This window comes from Clavelina lepadiformis, chromosome 3, assembly GCF_947623445.1.
Source record: "Clavelina lepadiformis chromosome 3, kaClaLepa1.1, whole genome shotgun sequence".
In the NCBI taxonomy this organism is placed as follows: Eukaryota; Metazoa; Chordata; class Ascidiacea; order Aplousobranchia; family Clavelinidae; genus Clavelina; species Clavelina lepadiformis.
In genome coordinates this window covers 19,030,670-19,052,881 of record NC_135242.1, presented here as the reverse complement: position 1 = coordinate 19,052,881, position 22,212 = coordinate 19,030,670, and the positions used below count along the sequence as shown (strand labels likewise).

The 22,212-nt window shown below is 35.6% G+C and overlaps 2 protein-coding genes and 1 non-coding gene across 3 annotated transcripts; 1 reads left to right on the top strand and 2 right to left on the bottom strand.

Annotated features, from left to right (window-relative positions):
• The first annotated feature begins 783 nt into the window (after positions 1-783).
• On the top strand, positions 784-13,353 carry LOC143449031 (uncharacterized). The gene is made up of 33 exons (XM_076949057.1): positions 784-943; positions 1,037-1,206; positions 3,145-3,169; positions 3,238-3,306; positions 3,418-3,537; positions 3,616-3,735; positions 3,930-4,049; positions 4,156-4,269; positions 4,415-4,534; positions 4,639-4,758; positions 4,903-5,019; positions 5,386-5,502; positions 5,628-5,756; positions 5,949-6,062; positions 6,160-6,273; positions 6,572-6,803; positions 6,908-7,043; positions 7,109-7,229; positions 7,810-7,913; positions 8,133-8,262; positions 8,871-9,042; positions 9,234-9,343; positions 10,330-10,465; positions 10,599-10,692; positions 10,938-11,042; positions 11,274-11,467; positions 11,562-11,757; positions 11,931-12,086; positions 12,174-12,339; positions 12,437-12,555; positions 12,627-12,743; positions 12,881-12,980; positions 13,076-13,353. The coding sequence occupies exons 1-33, from the start codon at positions 817-819 to the stop codon at positions 13,198-13,200; spliced, it is 4,209 nt and encodes a 1,402-aa protein (XP_076805172.1). The 5' UTR covers positions 784-816; the 3' UTR covers positions 13,201-13,353.
• Trnav-uac (transfer RNA valine (anticodon UAC)) lies at positions 9,881-9,953 on the bottom strand. Its single transcript has one exon. It is a non-coding gene; the product is annotated as a tRNA-Val (tRNA).
• A 3,593-nt stretch (positions 13,354-16,946) lies between the features above and the next one.
• On the bottom strand, positions 16,947-21,140 carry LOC143449030 (thiamine transporter 2-like). The gene is made up of 8 exons (XM_076949056.1): positions 20,540-21,140; positions 20,192-20,337; positions 19,981-20,100; positions 19,507-19,849; positions 18,830-19,043; positions 18,380-18,572; positions 17,888-18,043; positions 16,947-17,693 (listed from the first exon to the last, which is right to left on the bottom strand). The coding sequence occupies exons 1-8, from the start codon at positions 20,633-20,635 to the stop codon at positions 17,579-17,581; spliced, it is 1,383 nt and encodes a 460-aa protein (XP_076805171.1). The 5' UTR covers positions 20,636-21,140; the 3' UTR covers positions 16,947-17,578.
• Between the last annotated feature and the right edge of the window lie 1,072 nt (positions 21,141-22,212).

The following is a 22,212-nucleotide window of genomic DNA, read 5'->3' as shown; positions in this document are numbered from 1 at the left end:
TTGCTTAAAATAAGCTGTTGTTATTGCTTATAAGAGCAAAATAGCTATATCCTCAAGGGAATCAGAAAATGAGGATTAGCTATGCAAATTTAATATTCCTTCAATAAATTCTGAGCTCTCTGCATAAGGGGAAAGTTTATTACTTTACGTAATAGCGCCATGTAGGTAACAAATGATTGCAAATAAAAACACAAAATGAAAACAGATCTAAAAACAATAATGCAAAAAAATTTGAAAATCTTTGCTTTTAGAAATTTATACTGCTTAACTATATATTATATCGTCAAGACTCTAAACACAGATGGATGCCCACCCTTCTGCAAACACCTAGACCGAATGGGAAGGACGGTTGGAATAGTTAGTCAAATAATTCTTTAAAACGTTTTAGTCAACCAAATTATTGTCTTTGAAGCGCGTGATTCACCTTTTACATAGACAGCCAAAACTCAATAAAGCGGCTGCATTACCTCCGAAAAAAAAATTAAGTTTCAGCAATCCATCCAAGCGAAATAAGAGAACTGGAAAGCAAATCGATTTGGTCAAAGTTAATGTAACCGGGGTTGATATCAAGTGACATCGCCGATGCAAATTCGATTTTTGCGATTATGCATTAAGTCCGATTGAAACGCGTTGCACAGTGTCAGACGAAACCTGGATACAGAACCTAAATGATTGGTAACCGGTAATTCCCCGGTGAACCATTTGTTATTTACATTAATCAGTGAAAATGTTTTTAGGTCATAAAGAACCACTGTGAAGAACGACTTTCCGATTATAGAAAATTGGGCCAATCGCACGCATCGTCGCTTTCCAATAATGTCCTGTCACGCCTCACAGATTGCTGACCCGGCCAACAAACTAATGCTTCCCTGCAATTATTACTATGAGTTAAGTATGAAGCGGCTGCTGTTTTTCGTGACGTTTTGTAGCATTGCACGCCCAGGTAAAGCTTTTAACCAATACTTCGAGAAGAGATAATTTCGTTTTAGTTTAACAAGAAATCCGGTAATTATATTAACTAACACGATTTGACCAGAATTTGTTAGTAAGAAAGAAGCGTCAACTTTTCTTCGTCGAGTCACTAGAAGCAATAGTGGTGGATCTATATTTGAGGAATTCAAGCCAGGAAACTTGGAAAGAGAATGCGTCGAGGAGACGTGCAATTTCGAAGAAGCTTTCGAGATAACGGACAGTCTCGAAATGACGGTTAGTCCACGCTTTTATTTTTCTTCGGCTTGAGTGTAAAAGCTATGTAAGACTTTGTTTCGTTGAACGCTAACATTTCACCGATTTAAATTAACAATTCGAAAAACACGTAAATACCATGAGTGATATGATGATTTTGCTGAAGTAATGGAGAAAAAAGCAGAAATGGCATTGATACAATATGTTTTCCACATTGACTTTGATTTGGGGATTTAAGTAAATAGGGTTAGATAGAGTTCCTCACGGCAGCTAAAGTAGCTGTGCTAACACGGTAAGCGGTTTTACGACATTACTATGTTGACTTGACCAAAAGATATCTAGACTCTTTTTAAAGAAAGCATACACTACTTTTCCTATACTTTGAAGTCTGTTGAAACCAATTCACAGCTAAATGTGGCATGAATAGTCTATCAATATCTGCATGTGAATCTTGAAACGCACCCGAGACTTCCTGTCGCATCCTGTAACTGCAATATCAATATGCCCAACACTTTAGGTGTCTTTATAAGAAAACCCTATAGAGTATAGAATCTTGTACATCATTTTAAATCTACTGTAAATGCAACACAGCAAAGCTTAACTTATAGGCTAACTAATGCTTACCTTAATTGAACACATAGGTGTCACACATCCCCCAAAACTTGTTTTTCTTTGCGGGTCAGTAACAAAAGAATTGCAGCAAGTCTATTTCAACTGACGCGTACAAAAAATAACTTTTAAGTGGTATTAAATACTAACGTGAGTAAGAGATGAACAAATACTAACGCCGATTTCTGCCGATCGTGTTAAATGTCAAATTAGTTCTACAAAATTGCACCCTCCACTGCAGATATTTTTTGATAATTTTTGAGAGAGATTAGAAGTCTGAATGAACACCTCAAGCGTGCTCTTATAGTCTGATTGCATCTTTCACGAGCAAATTATAGTTTTGACTGCGATATTTTTCAACTCCTTTTGGTACAAGTACCGTTAGTAAAGCTATACTACTTCCTACTTCAACATATACAATTTTTGGTTTGACTAATTTACTTGTTTGGTTATGAATGTAAGTGCCTTTAGAACTTTTCAGCTTTCATTGTTCTACCTGAATATGCAAGCTCCATTTCGCGAAAGCTTGTGTTAACAAATCAAATTTAACCTTTCAGATGCTATACTGTATCTTGCTTTGATTTCTGTAATTGCTTTAGTCTTCGTATGTTGGTTCAGGAAACAAATTTAATTTGGACCATGTTTTTTACGATAAGTTGTCCTAGGATAGAAAGAAACACCCGATTTTGTTACAGTTACTGCATAAAATGTTTATGTAATCCAAATTGAAGTGTAAAATTTTAGTGGTTCATATTTACCATGTAGCCTATTGTAACTCACAAAGGTATTTTGGATTATAATATTCACGTTTTTAAACAAATCACTCTCTTTACTCTTTAAATGGCACTCTCTTTAAATCGGTTTAGAAATTTATTTCACATTATTATTATCGAAGTTGTTGGTCCCAGTGGCACAATGGTAAAGAACCATGTCTTGCAATTTCACCGCGATTGCAAACGCTTGTTCGACTGCCTGGGTCTGCCGTTGAGCAAAACACAGTGAAATTGATATATCAATGTTTATCATGTACCTTTTGCATGCATTTTAGTGCCAAATTTTGTATTCGCTTGGCGGCCAAATTTCGAACGGTTTTTGCTCGAATATCATTTTTCTAAACATCGAAAACATTTTGCATCAAATAATTTTTTATTTCCCTAAATTAGGTAGATTTTATTGCCGATATTAATTGTCTGAGATCATCATGGACACCCAGTCACCTATAATGTTTTCCTAAATCAGATATTATAAATGTTATAATAGAATTACATATATTTATCATTAAAGAAACTGTGTAATGTGTAATGCACCACTAATAGCCATATAATGCACAAATAATTATTTTACATGCAGAGGCAATTCTGGCGCCGATATTCAGGTTAGTTCTGGTGAAATTTTAAAATATAAAAATATCAACTGAAATCAAAAAGCTGATGGGAATTTCAGATTGCAAACGAGGAAAGTTTACTTCTGGCTCGAGACCAAACAAGTCCGTTTTGCGAAGATGCTTGGAAGGTTAATGTCAGCAACTTTTAACAATTCAAACCTATTATAATTATTATTAAATACATTTTACGGTAAAATGGTAATTTTCATGGTTATCCCGAAATTTCCTTGAATATTTAGATGAAGATAACTGCGCAAGCAGCCCGTGCCGACAAGACAACAGTCTCAGGTGCGACGACCTGCTCAGAGATTTCCTGTGCATTTGTAAGCCTGGATTCGAAGGAAAATTGTGTGAAACAGGTAAACTTAGTATAACGTTGTTTGAAAAATTTGAAGTTTTAAAAGAAAAAACTAAGTTAGTACTTTTATATGGCGCAGCACAAACACCATGCGCGTCCAACCCTTGCAACGCAAGGAACACCGGACAATGCATGAATGTCGATAACAACTTTGAGTGCGTCTGCAAAGTTGGTTTTCAAGGAACTCTATGTAACGAAGGTACATTTTACCGTTGATTCATTATTGTTATACTTGCTTGCGAAAAACATTGTTATACTCCACAATGTTATATCTTCAAGCAGGTGAAATTATATCAGGTTATTCTGCTGCAAAATTGTAAATACTGTATATTGAGGCAGAAAGTAAAAACCATAATTCATCGGGCCATATAATTTTTCTGCTTTACCTATCAGTGGCCGATCCTTGCAGCTCTTCTTTATGCAATGAGGTTGGTACCGAGCGTTGCGTGAATCAGGCTATTGGATTCCGGTGCGAATGCAAGTTGGGATTTGTTGGAACTCTCTGTCAAATAAGTAAATGTTGATTGACTTTTTGATTTTTTTTTGCTATGTTATATATAAATCTTTAACAATTTTTGTTGATTGACTTTTTTTGATTTTTTTTGCTGTGTTATTTTAGATAATAACGAATGTTTTCCCAACCCATGTGGTTCCCACGGAAGCTGTCGGGACGAAATAAATGGATTCACTTGCTTTTGTGACAAGTACTACTACGGCGATTTATGCGAGATTGGTAAAATGTGAACTGACTGAATCATAGAGCGTGAATAGAAGTATTCAGCAATACACAATATAGAAGACGTTATTGAAAAGTTTTCTTCGGTACTACAATATCCATTTGTTGACATAATTTGTTAAGCCAAGGCATTGTAACGCAGCGATAAGCGACTGCAGACGCGAAGGTTGCGGGCAGCATGGCCAGTGCAGCGTGGACGGTGGAATTTTTTTCTGCATGTGCGACGATGGATACACTGGCGAGCAATGTGAACAAGAAGAAGGTTCGTGCACTTTATGATTCCAACAAAACTTAAATAAAATTTTAAACGGTTGGAATTAAAGGAAGGAATTTTGAGCCATTATAAAAGCATCTTTACTTCTCTAGTTGTCTACTCTGATTGTCGTCAGTATGGGTGTGGAGATCATGGTCAATGCTCATTTATTTTCGGAGTTTACGGCTGCATTTGCGAAGACGGCTACAGAGGAGACAGTTGCGATGAAGAAGGTGAGAAAAATATGATAGCTCGGGAATTAAAATCTTCAAAATTTAATAGAGCAAAGACATGCATGGCAAAACATTGCACTTGCGTGCACTTGGCGGCTTTGCTGCTATTACTGTATAACGTTTAGCGAAATTTTTTATTAATAGTTTTTCAAGACTGCCGACAATCTGGTTGCCATAATCATGGAACATGCCTGCTTAATGGGAGCGTTTACAAATGTGAATGTGACGAAAGGCACACTGGTGAAACTTGCACTGAAAACGGTTTGCCGAAAGATATTTATAGGCTATCATTTGTAGCATAAATCATACAAGTTTGAATGTATACAGAAAGACATATTTTAATGGCGCTGTTTAGATATAAGCTTCAGATATAAGTTTAAAATACAGTATAATTTAATTGATAAGCTTTAGGAATGACATAAAAAAGTAGTATACCTTTATGAATGATAATTAAACCATAGATATAGAAAAATGCGTTTCTAACGCTTATGTATGTGACCCTGATATCAACAGGTGTAGGCTTATGTACCGGTTACTGAACGATTGACCTTGCATGAACAGAGAGCAAATTTCATAACCATAGCTAATCTTTAAATGACTTCAGTTGCAAGTTTGTTTTTGAAACAGTTTATGAGGACTGTCGGGTGTTTGGATGTAACGACCACGGCCAGTGCGTTTCTGGTGAGGAAGGTTACATCTGCCGCTGTGACCAAGGCTTCACCGGTGACTCATGCAGTGACCAAGGCTAGTACAGAAAACCTTTTGCTATTTACAACATCTACCTATCAGTCAACGGAAGTTAACATATATTTTTTATTTTCTGTTTTTTGTAAACTATTTATGAGAATAATTCGCAGTGAATCCTTTAGAAAATATCCGCGCTGACCCATGTCAGCAAATCAATTGTGGATCACATGGAACTTGCTCTCTTGATGCCACCAACGGACCTTTGTGCACTTGTGATGAAGAATTTAGCGGACTTCGATGCGACCAACAAGGTCGTGATGCTCAAATTGCAGTGTTGCTTAACAAATTGAAAAGATTTATTATTTATTCTTATTTTTGTTTTTGCAATATTAACTGTTTTGTTAACTTCAAAGAGCTTAGAATGATTGAGCCAGACGTTTTATACATGCAGAATAACTTTTAAATTACATTTGTTTAACAGTACATGTTAATTTTGTTTTCAGTGCTCGATGATTGTCGTCGAAACGGTTGCAGCTCGCACGGTAAATGCACCGAATCAAACAACCGCTTCGAATGTATTTGTCAGGATGATTATAGTGGCGAGGCATGCGAGAAAGGTATGGTACGATACTAGGCGTTTTGGGATCGATTTCATACATATGGTCTACATATCGCCTCAATAGATAGTTAACTAATTTTATTGTTCGTACACAGCTCCTTATGATTGCACCGTGGATGACTGCGGAAGACACGGAAAGTGTATTTCTGAAAATGGATTGAATTCGTGTAACTGTTTCAATGGCTATGAAGGAAAGAAGTGTGATGAAGGTGAGAATATTACTGTATATCTATACTTTTGTAACTACAATTGTCTTCTTTCGCAACAGACAAACTGTTAGCATGAAATCTGGCATGTAATTGTATTTGAGGCAAGAACTATGCAAGCCGCGCATAGTGCTATATGGCATATATGCTACATACATATATAGCATATAGTATATGTTATCCCATTTACATGTTTATTCCAGTTTCATGATTTTCACAATATACTTGTGTGGTATATCTAAGACTTGAAAAATAGCAAAATAATTCTGCAAGTTGGTTTTAAAACTATTCTTTATCTCAGATGTTGATGAGTGTGAGATGTCACTCTGCCAACACAACTGCACAAATACGTTCGGCAGTTTTACGTGTTCCTGTGCCGCTGGATTCTTATTAAACCTGGAGGATGAAAGATCTTGTGTCGATATTAATGAATGTACTAGAACATCGACTGGCTGTTCGCATCGTTGTGTCAACACCATCGGCAGTTTCTACTGCGACTGTGAGGAAGGTTTTGCCGTTGACAAGTTATATCGGTAAAAGAGTTGTTAACTCTTATACAGTACATATCTTATTGGCTTCCTCTTTCGATGCCCACTGTCTCTACGCTTCTGTTTGTCAACTGGACATTTTTTACAAGGCGTTACTGCCAAGATGTAGACGAATGCGCCCAGGACAATGGAGGATGCGACGGAAAGTGCCTCAACGACATTGGATCATATAGTTGCGTTTGCTTTGAAGGATTCAAATTTATAAACGAAGGCTCGGCTTGTGAGGTAATAAAAGAATTTGCGTCACTAGACAGTTTGTCTAAAATTACACTTTGAAAATGGCATTAAAGGACATAGACGAGTGCAAAGGCGCAAGTGGATGCCAATTTAACTGCACCAACACACCAGGATCTTACGAATGTGGTTGTCCACCTGGCTATAAGCTTAACTATGACAAGAAAACTTGCAGAGGTTAGACCAAAAACTACCTTTACAATAAACCCTTTCCAAGTTAAGGTCGCCATATTTTTGAGTGGTAAGATTTTTACGATCTCCTAAGAAAAGATTTTGAAAATATGTTGCCTAGTTCTTAATATACAGCGCTTTCAATCCTATGCACCGGACTTGTTCGATACGAAGTCACCTTATGTGGTCAGCGTAGAATGCGAGGTAAAATGCGTAAGAGTTTGCTGGTACCTGCGACGCGGTTTGGTGTAACAATTCAGTTTGTATTTACTCCTATAATTGAATAGTTTAATTTTTGCTTGACTTGCCAAACAAAATTGTCCTATGTAACGCGCCGCATATAACACGCAATTTCTTACACATTTTACATCGCCGATGCGATCCTTACAATCCGACGCCCAGAACGCTTGTAATTTAAAAAAGAATCAAAGTGGGTCGACATTTTCCATTGTTAAGTATAGGGCATAGGCGATCGAAAAAATCTTGCCACCCAGCCAATATCCCGGAAAGTCTATTACATTGCAAAATTGGATTGCGTGATTTTTGCGGCATCAATTACAGTTTTGCTGCTTCAAATTTGAAATAGATATTAACGAATGTCTTTCCACTTCACCCCCATGTGATCAACGTTGCATCAACACGCGAGGAAGCTTTCAATGCCAGTGCAGGAAGGGATTTACTCTTGACGAGGTAACCTTTATATCTCTCTTACCGCACGTTTTTCTTTATTCCTCACAATTATTTCTGATACTTAAAAGTTTAAACACAGGAAATTATATGTAAAGGACATACTGCACAAAGATCTGGCAATTGCAGGACAACATTTTCGACGACAATCGACAATAGAATAGAAAATTCAGTAGAAATAATTAACGCTCTTTTTGTTGTTGATTTTTATTTTTGTTCTAGACCGCTTGTAACGACATTAATGAATGCCTAACAAACAATGGAGGTTGTGAGAACGTCTGCGTGAATACAGAGGGCTCGTTCAGGTGCGAATGCCAAGATGGCTATGAACTCGTTGGAAGAAGATGCTTCGGTAAGGGTCGCTGGATAATGGGGGTAATAACAACGCCGGTAATGGGTTATGACGATATTGGTAAATCACGGTAATAGACAATGACAGTAGCCTATAAGTTGAGGATCTGGTCTACAAGATATTGGCAGTAATCGAGAGAGAAAACTAAATCAGCAAGTATAACCTACACATTTGCAAGCAAGTATAGCCTAGCCCTAGGGTTATGTAAGCTTGTACAGTATTTGAGTTATATGTTTTGTACTCGAAAAATGAAAGTTTTCGAGTAACTTTATTACGTAACCAACTGCAAACCACCACGTGTTAATTTTATTTTCAATCTCCCCTCTTTTCGAGTTCCTGTATCGTTATTGCCATTGCCACCATTTCCAGTGTCCTCCAGTTTTCGATATAATACAAAACTTACAAGGGAAAGAAATTTAATAACAATACTGACTACTTGTTTTCAGTAGACATAAGAAGCAAAATGGTTACACCCTAGGGTATGTGCAACGCCGTGTAAATGATCATTTTTGTAAACTACAGTATACCTTTTTGTAAAAATTAATAGTTGGCAGCAATCCTATCGTTATAAGTCTATCGTATTTTTAAAATCTTCTAAACATTTTTAGACATTCGGGAGTGTGCAAGCAATCCATGCGTTAAAGGCCGTTGTATTGAGGAGACTAATGGCTTTACGTGTTCTTGTTACTATGGCTACACTGGCGATTTTTGCGAAGAAGAAGTCAACGCCTGTTCGAATAATCCTTGTAACAATGGAACTTGCAATCTAGACGGCAGTAGGTAAGTGCCAGGTTTAGGTACTTTTTTGTTTTCTTTTTTAAAAACCTTTTCTTTGGCTCAATAAGCACTTATGAGTTTTTTTGTCCAGAAAAGGTATGAACGTTAATCACAAAATGACTTAGCTGTCAGAAAAGCACAACATGACAAGTTTTACTTCTTGGCCTATTATTGTTAATTTCTCATTTTTTCAGCTATTTTTGTTCTTGTGACGCTGGTTATACGGGGATAAGTTGCCAAAATGATATAAATGAATGTGCAGTTGATAATGCCGGGTGTTCAGCGGGCTGCATCAATACACCAGGTAAAAATATTTGTATAATTCTGTTGGCCGTATCCGCTATCAAACAAAAATATAATCATTTTCTTGCATACCTTGTGTAAAGTTGGTTACCGATTCTCTGGTTACTTATTTACAGGTAGGCCTACCTGTTAAATCACTTATTAAGTTACATTTTTATAAACTCAAAAAGTTTCCAACTAATTTATACAAATTTAAGTAGCCTAAATATGAAAAAGTTTATACAAATTGAAAGCAATGGATGTAAATTTTAAAAAAATGGAGCAAGTTCCTACGACTTCATTTAGATTTAATCAGATCTGTACAGTGGTGGTCAAATTAACCACATAAGTTACTTAAGCAGAAATATTGTTACTTCCGAAAAAATCTACTGCACTACAAGTAGAAGTATTCTTGTATAAAACTACTCAAGTATGAAGTAGAAAGTATCATTGTTTATTTGTGCCATATATATTAATATAATATTATTTTACCTTAATCTATCTTTAACTTTCTTGTTTGGAACAAATAAACTAAAAACTCTTTACGAAAATAATCGCTTAGTTCCGATGGGGTTCGAACCCATGACCTTCTGCGTGTAAAGCAGACGTGATAACCACTACACTACGGAACTTCGCGGAATACCAACTCGGAAATAAGAGATATAACCGTAACAACGCTGGTACTTAATCGATTGATTTTTGGAGTGTCCTTTGTGTAAAAAAACTTTGTAAATTCAACAGTCAGCACTTTTATGTTTGAAAGTTTCGGACAGACCGAAGACAGTTTTCATACTATTACAACTCATACGCTGATTTCAACAGTGACCTTGTACACCATAAAATTCAAATATAGTATTATAGAGCATGTATAAACTATCAAATCTACTATAATACTATCAAATTTTGGCAAAAGCAGGTGTTGGAGTCTGATAAATTTTCTGAATGCGAAGAACTGATGCTGTATATTTTTGTATAGCCTATCTGACGTTTTGTAAAACAATCGTTTAGGCTCTTACCAGTGTTTGTGTGGAGACGGTTTCACAAAAACTGATGAAAAATGCGTTGACATCAACGAATGCGAAGCTGATAATGTTTGTCCTGATGAATGTCAAAATACCGAAGGCTCTTTCCTTTGCGTTTGCAGGTAAAATAGTAATAGGACCACTGGTTAGTGATAGTAACAAACAGTAATAATAAGATATAGATACATGCCTGGAGTGCGAAAATGTACTGCATTATTATAAATCATTAAATCGAATCCGTTGCCATTTGCGCAGAGATGGATTTCAGTATTCTACCGAAGCCAGGAGCTGTGCAGATATCGACGAATGCATTCGAAGTCCCTGCCAACAGATATGTGAAAATACTGAGGTAGGCGTATTTAATAGGTTTTAAGACGTGGAAACAACTCAAAATTTCTAAAAAGACTAATTTAGATGTTTAGAAAATGAAATTGGATATTACAAAATCCAACTATCTTATATTCCTATTTCTTTTCTGTCTGCTACGACAACATTTGCCAAATAATTTTTTGGTAATTCTTAACTCGTATTGGCCGAAGAATGTTGGTAATCTGTCATTGCCCTGTGACGCAAAGCTGTTGATACATTTTTCAGGGATCATTTGGGTGTTCTTGTCGAGAAGGTTTTCAACTTGAGAGTGATGATACATGCTCTGATATTGATGAATGCGTGAATAACGATAAATCAATTTGCGAGCAGGTTATCGGTTGAATTTATAGGTTTACTATTAAGCTTATATAGGCCAGCAATCAAACTGAAGCTGATTAACCTATATAAGCGTATCGTGAGACTGAGTCTGTATCCAATGTAAATTTACAGTATGCTATATGGCCTTAAATTACACGGTTTTGTAATTTTTTGTAATTTAATAATTAATTTAATAATTTAATTTAATTTTTTGTAACTTTGGCCTATACGTTTTGATTTCAGATGTGTGTCAATACCATTGGTTCATTTGAATGCGGATGTAACAGTGGTTTCGAACTTGAAGCCGACAAAATATCTTGCCGAAAATCGGCTGTTTGTTTTGGAGATTTATCCACAAGTTTGCCAAACCATTTGCAAATCGGATCAAAAACTGAGGACTATGTCACCCTAACACTTGCAAAAGAAATAAACAAAAAGTATGGTCGCTGCATTTTAATTTTTTTCGATATTTGTTCTTTTTCAATTTAATTCTTTCAATAACAAGTTAAATATGGTTTTCTTATATCGCAGGTTTTCCTTTTCTACTCGGTTTAGAACATTTGCTAATGACGGTTTATTTTTCTCTATTGCTGATGCTACTTCTACCAAGTATGCGTATGTCGGCTTAAAAAATGGGCGGCTAGAGGCTGGTTATAATGGTGGTCGCAGGCACACATCATTAGTTCCAACACAACCTGTTTCTTTGTCAGATGGCCGTTGGCACACAGTAAACAAAGCCTTTAAGTTTCAACAAAATATCCTTGCTCATGCATGGTGTCATTGTTATTTATTCTTTGTATTAAGTGTTCACCATTGAAAAAGTAGTTTGTTTTAATTCTAACATAGTTTCCTCCTGCTTTCACAGGGAATTCCCTGGTATGGAATAAAATTCTTTTTTAGATCAAATACAAAAAATCAACAAGGAATACCAACCTATATCTGGACAATAACTTCGTGTTCGGTGCAAGGACCGGAGGGGCTTCTCCCTTATTCGAAAAAGGAACTTTGGCATACTATGGAGGATTGGCGAAAAATCACTCATTGCTTCAAAAAATTGTAATAGTTTTTTTCCGTTTAAATGAAACCGTTAAAGCTGATTTTCAGTGTTTCTGAACTCAGAGGTTTTACTTTTATGTAATTCAGAATATCACACCACAGTTTCGGGGTTGTTTGAGTAGTCTAAGTTGGAAAGGGGCAAAAGTTCGATGGAAAGCAGGAAAAACTCGAGTTCTCCGGGAACATACTGGATGCTTTTCTCACGTTGACTCTTCTGGATCATATTTTCACGGCACAGGATATTTGGTAGTCGGTAAGAATTTATGCGAATTTTATTTCGTCATTTCTTATGAGAAACGTTACCTTTGTTTGGATGTTAACTTGGTTAAAGCGTCCTCTTCTTTCGGCAGATGACTTCAGGAGAAGAAATGACTTCAAAATCGCAATGAAACTTCGCACCGGTCATAAAGAGGGAGTTATAATCGCTACTAGCGAAGGAAGCTTTAATCTTACGCTTAAAAACGGAGAGGTAAAAATTTGATCTCCCATGTTGTGCATACTGCATACCGGCCCGTATAGGTTAACCTGTTTCTGTTTTAGTTGGTAGCTGTATCACAGGGAGGTGACGACCGCCCTTCAGCTGTTGCAAGGTATTCGAACAAAATGGTCTGCGATGGGTTATGGATGAGCATTTACTGCAAAGTCTCAAGAGGGAAGGTAAATTCAAACTAAAGCGAAATACCTAACAGACCACGTTTGTACAAGTAGGTAGTAGTTAGTAGCAAAAGTGAACTCCGCACGTAAGATTAGCTGCCAATCAAACCTGCACCAAAACAACTTTATTGTCATATTAGATCCAGCTTCGCGTGGACGGGTTACAGGCTGCAAAGGCCACCAGAGGTCAAGCCTTGTCATTCAGACATAACATGACTCTTTACCTGGGAGGTGTTCCAGGTATTGCATGATTGAATCGTAAAGTACTTCTTGATGCTTCAATGAAGATTATGCATAAATAATCTGGTAAAATTATTGACATTTTTTCTTTTTAGATTCGTCTTTTAGCCGTTTTCATGGTAACATGCGCCAAATCTCTATAAACGACAGGCCTTTAGATTTCACAATGTCCGACCTACATTTCACAGGAGTCAATGTTTTATCACTACCTTCCAATTGATCTTATTTATCAACAACTGCGAAGCGTATATATAAAACATAATAAGTACAAACAATGAACTAAAGTATACTCTTGTAATAAACTTTACGGAACTAGAATGGACATTTTTAATGAACTTTCAAAGCTTCCAAAATAAACTATTTCAGCCCCGTTTCATTTGAATTCTTCGTTTTCGGCTAGATTCGGAGCAGGGCCGGCAAAACCATACTTGCCAAGGAAATAAAATGCGTGTCCCAAGAAAATCATTGCAATGGCGCAAAAGTAACCGCTGAAAATGCAACGGAAAATTCTCTTAAACGTTTTGTATACAATTCAATCAATCATCGACATGAATTTAGTTATCCATTTTGTGGTTTCTTTTTTATACTTATTCCCATACATGAAATTGATTATAGGCTAAACTAAGTAACCTATTCATTTTTTATTTGTAGAAGAAGTACATAGTGTTATCAAATTGTGAATAAGTCATCGCGCAAGGAACTGATAACCTACTTCATACATGGTGTTGTGCCTTTGAATATTATTAAAAACACAGCAGAAGATAGAAAACTTTTCCGATCTATAATTTATCGAATCATAAAATTATTACCCAGCTTGTTAAGTGTTAAAGATATAACTTTTAATATAAGTATCGACATGTTGCTTTTACCTATAAACGATAAATTATGTTTCCATGCTGAGCCGGAGGCCAACTGGGTCTATAAGAATTACCGTGAGAATAGTGTTGAGAGCTACGGCCATGAACGTGTTTGCTCCAAACACCAAAGCAAACCTTTGAGTTGACAAACCCACAGCTATCTGGAACCTGAAATCACGAGTTAGATAAAGTTGAAGACTATTTGGTACTGTAAATAGACGTCACTTAGTTCAATAAGTGTGACTGCGCTGTTTGTGAAGTATCATGTAAACGTAACGTAGTAAGCCTAGAGCATTTTGCCGTTGTATAGGCATAAGGATTCTTATTCAACGTAAGAATGGTAAAAAAATTGTAATCCAAAGGTTATTTGTAGCAGGAAAGTTTATAAGAGACTGCCAATTTTAACGTATTTGCATTTACAGAAAGTGTTTTGATGCTAACTACGTTGATAGCTGAAAAGCGATCTGCTCTATTGATGACTGACAATAGAAAACATACTCACTGAGTAATAGTGATGACGATGTCATATAGACTGACAAAAAATACATATGTAACGTAACAAACGCAAATGTTAGTTGTCCAGTACATAGCCATGAGAAGGACACATATCACCAGCGAAATAAATCCTAAAGAAAACTCGCCCCATTTCACCCAATTCACTTTGATGTAACCAACGGCCAGTGCACCAAGCGCCCCTACGAAAATTCAACGCAATGATAAATGCTTGCATCAACCTCTTACGTATAATTAATTACTTTAATAACTTTCAAAAGCGCTACAACTTAGTAAACCACATAAATCAATGTTACATAATTTGCTAAACATGTTGGCCAAACAAAAAAGGAAAAAAATGCTATTTTTGGCAAATTTTATCCGAATAACGTTCACAAATTTGTCTAGACTCTTAAATAATCATGATATAATTTTAAACAATAAGCAAATGGTAACTATATGCACAAAACTTAGCAATGTTGCGACAGTAGCTACCGCCCCGTTGTAAATCTCACTTTCTTCACTGGGCCGTATAGTTTCCCATAAGTTTTGAACATAAATAATTGACCACCAGTAGCCAACCGCATGTGGACAACGCCCACCAGACCGACCAACGAAGCAATGTCGTGTCAGTGTAACAATCTTTTAAATCTTTGCTCAAAGCGAGGTTGTCTTCCAATTAACAAATTAATTGTGTATTTCACATTGTTGAAAAACAATGTGAAATATACAATTAATTTGTTTATAGAATGCCATGCGTTAACAAGCAAATCACCATTTTCTATCAATATGCTGCCAAGTACTTTCACAAACTGGCACTTAAAACGTTACAATGCAAAGACGTGTGTAGCATCGCTTGAAACCACATTAGGATTGTAACTTTGGTAGTATTGTTGGATTGGAGCACTATAACTGGATCATTTGGACCATTTATTTTAAACGCTGCAAAACTCAATTCAAATTTTGTTTTAAGTTAAACAATTTTAGGTCGAAAGAAATTTGTCAGAGATTACTGCTTAATTAAAGTAAGGTTTTACTGTTAAGGATTATAATACGTAATGTATACCATCTTAGTTTACCATGGTTTTCCAAGATGGGAGAAAAAAGCCATTTTTATTTTGTAAATCGCTTAATAAATCACAAGAAAATTTATTAAATCTCAGGCGCTTAATTTAAAGCTATGCGGTATCTATCACAATTCATAAAAAAATTAACCAAAGCGTTTCCCGTTTTTGAGTGAGAGCAGTTTTCCTAAAAATGTCCCATCATGGGTGACTTACCTCTATTAAGCCTATCCCTTTTTATTTAGGTACATTTATTTGGTTAGGCTACTTGTTTATTTTAGAGTTATATGAAGATATTCAAATAAAAGTTAAAATTCTTTTCCTATGACCGTCAATACCAGTTTCACGATTGAAACGGATATAAGTTATTGACACTTACGGAAGTTTTGTCCGGGCCTGGGATGGGTAGAATCGATACAGAGCCAGTGAGGAAAGACGTCCCGTTCTTTTTCGGGATTTCATTATCTAAAACAATCTGCTGATTCTCATTAAACGAACTTTTTGACGCAAAAAAGAATAAGGTTCGCGTAGCGGTTGTGTCGTACCGTGTAGGCTACTTTTTGCTATTAACTGTACAGAGTAAAAGCTACGATGCTAGCCGTCACATTAAAAAAATTGCTTACGAACAAAAGGCAGAGCGGTTGTAAGCAGAACTGGTAAAGCTTTTGTTATGAGATTGTTTAATATGTCAGCTATTAACGTATAACTTCATTAATTTAAACAAATGGCGGGTTGAAAAAGTTATAAAGAACTTAGATTCACAAGTGATTAACTTAGTATAAGAAAATGAAATCTATTTACTGGATGGCTGTATTGAGTTTCAAATACCTTATACTACTTGGTATGACTTTTAGAAAGCCACTTTTCGTACTGAGGTTATAAATTTAGCTCTTACGCCATAAAAATATTCCATTAGGATTAGGTTTTATTTTTAAAACGCTTCCTACTTGAAATTGCATTAACCTAGCGACATTGTGTACTGCCAAGCTATATTCCCTATTGTACCGGGGCTTTTTAAAATGTGGCTTGGTTGGGCCTGGGTCCATAGACTTTACGCACATTTTAAACACTTACCGTTTGACCTATACAGCCCATTGTTTCGCAATGTAATGAATAACGTCATATTCATAAGTTTGAATTTTTTCTGTTGTTTCAGTTAACCTAAAAAGTTTACGAATTGGTAAAATGTTGAAAGGTGATTATTTTGCTAATTTTGAGCCATTTTTATCACCGCGTTGCTGTGATGAATGACCATTGGCAAGGCATGACCTATTTTAAACGCTCTTTTGCTCCCCCGCCACTAGGTGCTAGAAAATATATTGCGGAGGGTAAAGTTTGTAAGTCCGGTCTATTGTTCTTGTGTGACGAAGCGAATCCTCAATTTTATATCCAACTGTGCGATTTTTTTCTCTCCAATTCCATATTCCATAAGCTTTATGCAAGTTTTTCAAGAGTATAAGTTAGGTAGCAAAACGCTATTTACAACAAAATTATGCACTCTACAATCAATACATTATAATTGTCGATAAGCCAAAGAATTTTTAGGATCAGTCAAAAAATTTCAGTTTTATACGTTCCAAGTTGAAATTTCAGTTTTATACGTTCCAAGTCCACTTGAAAAGTTATCATCATTTAAAAGTGGTCTGGGTCCATTGGAACCACACCCAGGCAAAAGGGGGTGAGCTGTTATATTAGAAATCGCATCAAGCTTACGCCAAAATATTTTTCATCGCATTTTCGATCCAACTTTGCATGGCTGGACTACAGGTCAAAACAAGCTTCTAAAGGTGTAGCACTGTCATACATACACACTGGGAGCCGTTCTATAGGTATTTGAATACATTTGGAAAAATATTCCTGGGTGTTTCTTAGATAACGAACTGCATATGTTGCACATAATTTTCTCCATTTGATATTCGTCTTTAGCTGTTATCATTGTAAAATCTCGACAAAGAACATATTTTTTTTGTTTGACAACATCCGACCAGCATTTAACTAAGCTCAATATTTTAATAAAAGCCCGCCAATTTATCTATAAACATGAAGGAACCGCATAAAATGAAAAAGAATAAATTTACAATTATGCTTGCACAATATTTTACAAAAATGTTTGTAGAACTTTTTAAAACAGAATTTTTCCAAAAAAAATTCCTAAGCTTTCAACATAAAAAACTTCTTCCTATTTTTATCTGAGTTCTTCGTTTTCGGCTAGATTCGGAGCAGGACCGGCAAAACCGTACTTGGCAAGGAAATAAAATGCGTGTGCCAAGAAAACCATCGCGATGATGCCAAAGTAACCGCTGAAAATTCAATGAAGATATGATCGAAAACCTATTTCTACGATTCATACACTCATGGAAACTTTAGCAGAAGGAATAAACTTGTCTAATAGGCCTATAATTCGTTAAGCTAACCCAGCTTTACCATGATTGAGGCCGAAAATGTAATCTGCAATTAAACTATCAGTGATGATCATATACCATACATACTACACCTGTATATGATGAATTGTGTTTCAACGTTGAGTTGAAGTCCAACTGGGTCTATAAGAATTACTGTGAAAATAGTGTTCAGTACAACAGCCATGAACGTGTTTGCTCCAAACACCAAAGCAAACCTTTGAGTTGACAAACCCACAGCTATCTGGAACCTAAAACCAGGCAAAATAGTTGTAAATCAGCGACTTTTTTCATATTAGCGAATGTGACTGAACAAGTTATTACAATATTGAGTACAACGTTAAACCTGGGAGTATGAGAACACAAACGTACAACATGCTGCTATCGCAGAAAATGCTTATCAACGGAAGAATAACAAAAATTCTAAAGGTTACACGTAAGATTAACGACAGGAAGCTGCCAATTCAGAACATATCTTAACACGTTTGCATCAACAGAGTAATTTGATATTGCGCACGCTGATTGCTTCGAAAGAACCTGTTACTTAGGAGTTTATGGCTTACAAGTTGTAGCACTATTATACTAACTGAGTAATGGTGATGACGATATTATATAAGCTGATGAATAAGACATATGCGACGTAGCAAATCCATATGTCAGTTGTCCAGTACATAGCCATGAGAAGGACACATATCACCAGCGAAATAAATCCTAAAGAAAACTCGCCCCATTTCACCCAATTCACTTTGATGTAACCAACGGCCAATGCACCAAGCGCCCCTTCAAAAATCCAACACAATAATAAATGTTTGCATGAACCCTTCACCTATAATTAATTGCTATAATAACCTACAAAATCACTGCCAATTAAGTACCCAGTAAACAAATAGCTAAAGGGTTAAATAACAATCATGTAAACAGGCAGCGCTAAATACTAATACATCAATCATCTACAAAAGCAAAATTTATAAATATTTTGGCAAATTCTATGCCACAAGGTATTCTAATTTTAGAGGACTTAAGATAAATATTATTACCTAGCACTGTTGCAACAGTTTCCACTGCACCATTGTAAATCTCGTGGTCTTCACTGGGCCGTATAGTTTCCCATAAGTTTTGAACATAATTGACCACCAGTAGCCAACCGCATGTGGACAACGCCCACCAGACCGACCAACGAAGCAAAGTTGTGTCAGTGTAACAATCTTTTAAATCTTTGCCCAATGTGACTAAAGTTGTCTTCCAAGAGCCCTAGAAAAATGAGATATAAGTGACCAGTTTCATCATGAAAGGATTTTTAAACCCAGGAAAGCAGACTTTTTTCTATTTTTCACAAAACTTTTTCTCGAAAGCTTCATAGAGTATAATGATCAACACAATGCGCAACAAGCGTTTAAATCATATTCTTTTGCATTGAAGTTTCAAGCCATGCACAACACATTTGTAGATAGTCCAAACTTTAATTAGAAACAAATCGGTGTAAAAAAAAATTGAAAAATGACCAACATGTACGATGATTACTATACTTTCATCTTCAAAACACATGACATGTGTGGCACAAACTATTACGAAGAATATCCTGCTGTGTGCTTCTCGAGATATTTACCATTAAAATTTAAATTTGATCGCAAGGTAAACACAATAAAACAATTAGCATCTGTAAGCATATCTGTCGAAACAATTTTTACTAGTATAGCAAATAACGGTTACTTACAGAAGTTTTCTCGGAGCCCATGGTGGGTAAATCTGGTATAGAGCTGTTCGAAAAAGAAGTTCCATTGCCTTTTGAAACTTCTTTTTCTAGCATCTTCTGTCGGCTCTCACTGGATGCATTATTTGATGCATAAAAGAATAATGTTCGCTTGGGCATTGGGAGAAATAGTGCAATCACAAATGCAATAGACACATTGACCAGTGATATGACATTGAGGTAATAGTAACTGAGGTCAGCCAATGAGACCAAAAGTTGACTAAGCAGAGAGGCCAAGAAATAGCCCAAAAGGGTTGCAGATCGAATATATGAGGTCACAAGCTGATAATGTTTCTCTTCCACCACACTTTAAAATAAAAGGTAGCATAATTGCAGTATCAAAAACTGTATAGCTTAAACAAAATTTGTAAAGATACCCACATATATTTTCAACTTTCAAGATATAGTAACATAAAGCAAGAAATATACAAAAGATACCTGTAAATATAGGAATAATATGCCACTTCACCAGATGTACCAAAAGCATAAAAAACTTGCATAAGTCGCATGAGAGAAACTCCTCTTCCAAACAACAGCAAAATCCAGCAAGACATTTGTCTAAAATGAATCGTTAATGGTTAAATTGTATATAATTAATCATGCAAAAGAACAATAAAAGTTTACAAAAAAGAGCTATGTTACTACATACCCAAGTGCTTGCAAAATAATGATGGGTTTGTACTTCAAATAGTCAGTCAGTAAAAATACTGGAACTAATAGGGCAAGATATGAATAAATCCACACCGGGTAAATTTCATTAACTACCTCTTCTTCAGTAAGATTATGTACAGGCCCCTTTAAAAACAAAATAATAGTTGCTCAAATACGATTGTATTTAAAGTGAATTGTTTAAGTAATCAAAACACACACTATGTATGGTATTACAACTATTAACAAGTAGGACAGTTCAAATCACATTAGTAAAAAAATTTCAAAGAGTGCTCTGACCATTCAACGAATTATACTACAACAGTCACCAACATATTATTCAAGTTACCATAAGGTAAGGGGTAAGAAAGGGCTCTGAGGGTTTTATGTAGAGAAAAAATCCATACAAGCAGATGATAATGGTTGGTTTCTTCCAATTTTCCATGATGATCTATAACTTTGCTAATCAGTAATCAATCAATCTGTTGACAAACTATATACTTGTAGAAGTTGAGCTAATAATTGAATGTGTGCAGAGCTTCATAAAACTTGATTCGGGGTTGTTCAATATGTCAAATATTAACATATGAGTTGTTTAAATACTTTCACAGATGGCAAGCAAGTGGCATGCTAAAACATAATAAAACAATTTTTAACATTAAAATTAGTGCTGTATGAGCTGAAATAGAAAGCGTGGCTTCTATTTTTTCAAAAGCATTTTGTTCAAATACTAATTAAGGAGCCATTCAAATCAAGGCACCTTCAATTTTTTCCCATAATAATTTCATTTGACCAGACCAAATGCACTAAAATTGCTGTGCTGCTTATTCTGTCAATTAGTAGTAATGTTTAACAAGTGATTAAAATAAAAACATGAACAATCTGCTCACAACGGAGGTTGTGAGCCTTGTATTATAGGGCAATCAAAAAGACACATTATCTGATGAAATACAAAATAAATCTATCTTTCTATAATTAGGCCTTTCTACTCTTTCTACAAAAAAGCCCTAGTATTATTGTATATATGTTGCATTAAATGTTTCATTAAAACTAGCAGTTCTGCTAGACTTGTAAACTATACCTAGTAAATCTTGCATTGCTTGAAACTACTGAATCATATTAAACAAAAAGCGTAAAACATGCTCCTGCATAAGGTCAGTCATCCAAAGACTGTTTTGTAAATAAAATTCACAAGAAAACGTTTCCTATCTTGGGAAAAAATGTATCCATAAGAGGAGGTAACCACTTATAATTAATAAATGTTTGACAAGTAATCTAAAGAACCGTTATCACAACTCATGCACAACTAATTTTCTTTGCAAATTACACAAACTGCAGTCAATTCAGCATAGCTTTTCAAGAAATCTATAAACAAACTCAGACTCAAGGAAATATTAGTGACATAATGATAATGGCCTCCACACATACCATGCTTGCTTTATATATAAACAGACAAGACCCATGTCTATTTCTATAAATTAACATGCTTAAACATTAACAATGCTCAATAAATGTCAACTGCATCAATATTTATCACTAATATCATTATTCGAAACAAACATGCTCATTTCATTTGTCATCTTCGCTGTGGGGAGGAAAAACCAATAGAAGTGGTTTTGTTGTAAATAGCATGAGAAAAAGTTACAAAGCCTAAAATAATACAAAACCTTCTATTAGCTAAAATTCATAATATGATAACTGATAATATGTTTGCGACCACCTGCGTCAGCACAATTTTTGGTTCCCGCACATTGAGGATGAAAAATAAAATGAGTGAATTCCAATTAGATCATTTCGCCAGAAGATCGACTTTTTTATGACTACCAGTGATTAGAGATACTGTACCAATTTGGGCTACATATTGCCATTTAAGGTAGATTAGTACCATACATAGATTGCTAAGATATAGTGCAAACGTGCACAACCACCTCAAAGATCGATTTATGACGTCATCTTGTTCTGACGTTAAAAAAATAACATTTTCAAAAGATTCCTTTGTACGTTGGCAAAACCCTTCCACAA

Excerpts from the sequence above, each read along its gene's own strand:
- LOC143449031 (XM_076949057.1), top strand. The coding sequence starts at position 817 with ATGTCCTGTCACGCCTCACAGATTGCTGACCCGGCCAACAAACTAATG. Across the intron at positions 944-1,036 it reads TTGTAGCATTGCACGCCCAG|AATTTGTTAGTAAGAAAGAA; the intron begins GTAAAGCTTTTA and ends CGATTTGACCAG. Across the intron at positions 4,270-4,414 it reads CGGCGATTTATGCGAGATTG|CGATAAGCGACTGCAGACGC; the intron begins GTAAAATGTGAA and ends ATTGTAACGCAG.
- LOC143449030 (XM_076949056.1), bottom strand. The coding sequence starts at position 20,635 with ATGGAAAATTGGAAGAAACCAACCATTATCATCTGCTTGTATGGATTT. Across the intron at positions 19,850-19,980 it reads TATTATTCCTATATTTACAG|TGTGGTGGAAGAGAAACATT; the intron begins GTATCTTTTGTA and ends TTTATTTTAAAG. Across the intron at positions 18,573-18,829 it reads AACTGTTGCAACAGTGCTAG|GGGCGCTTGGTGCATTGGCC; the intron begins GTAATAATATTT and ends GGATTTTTGAAG.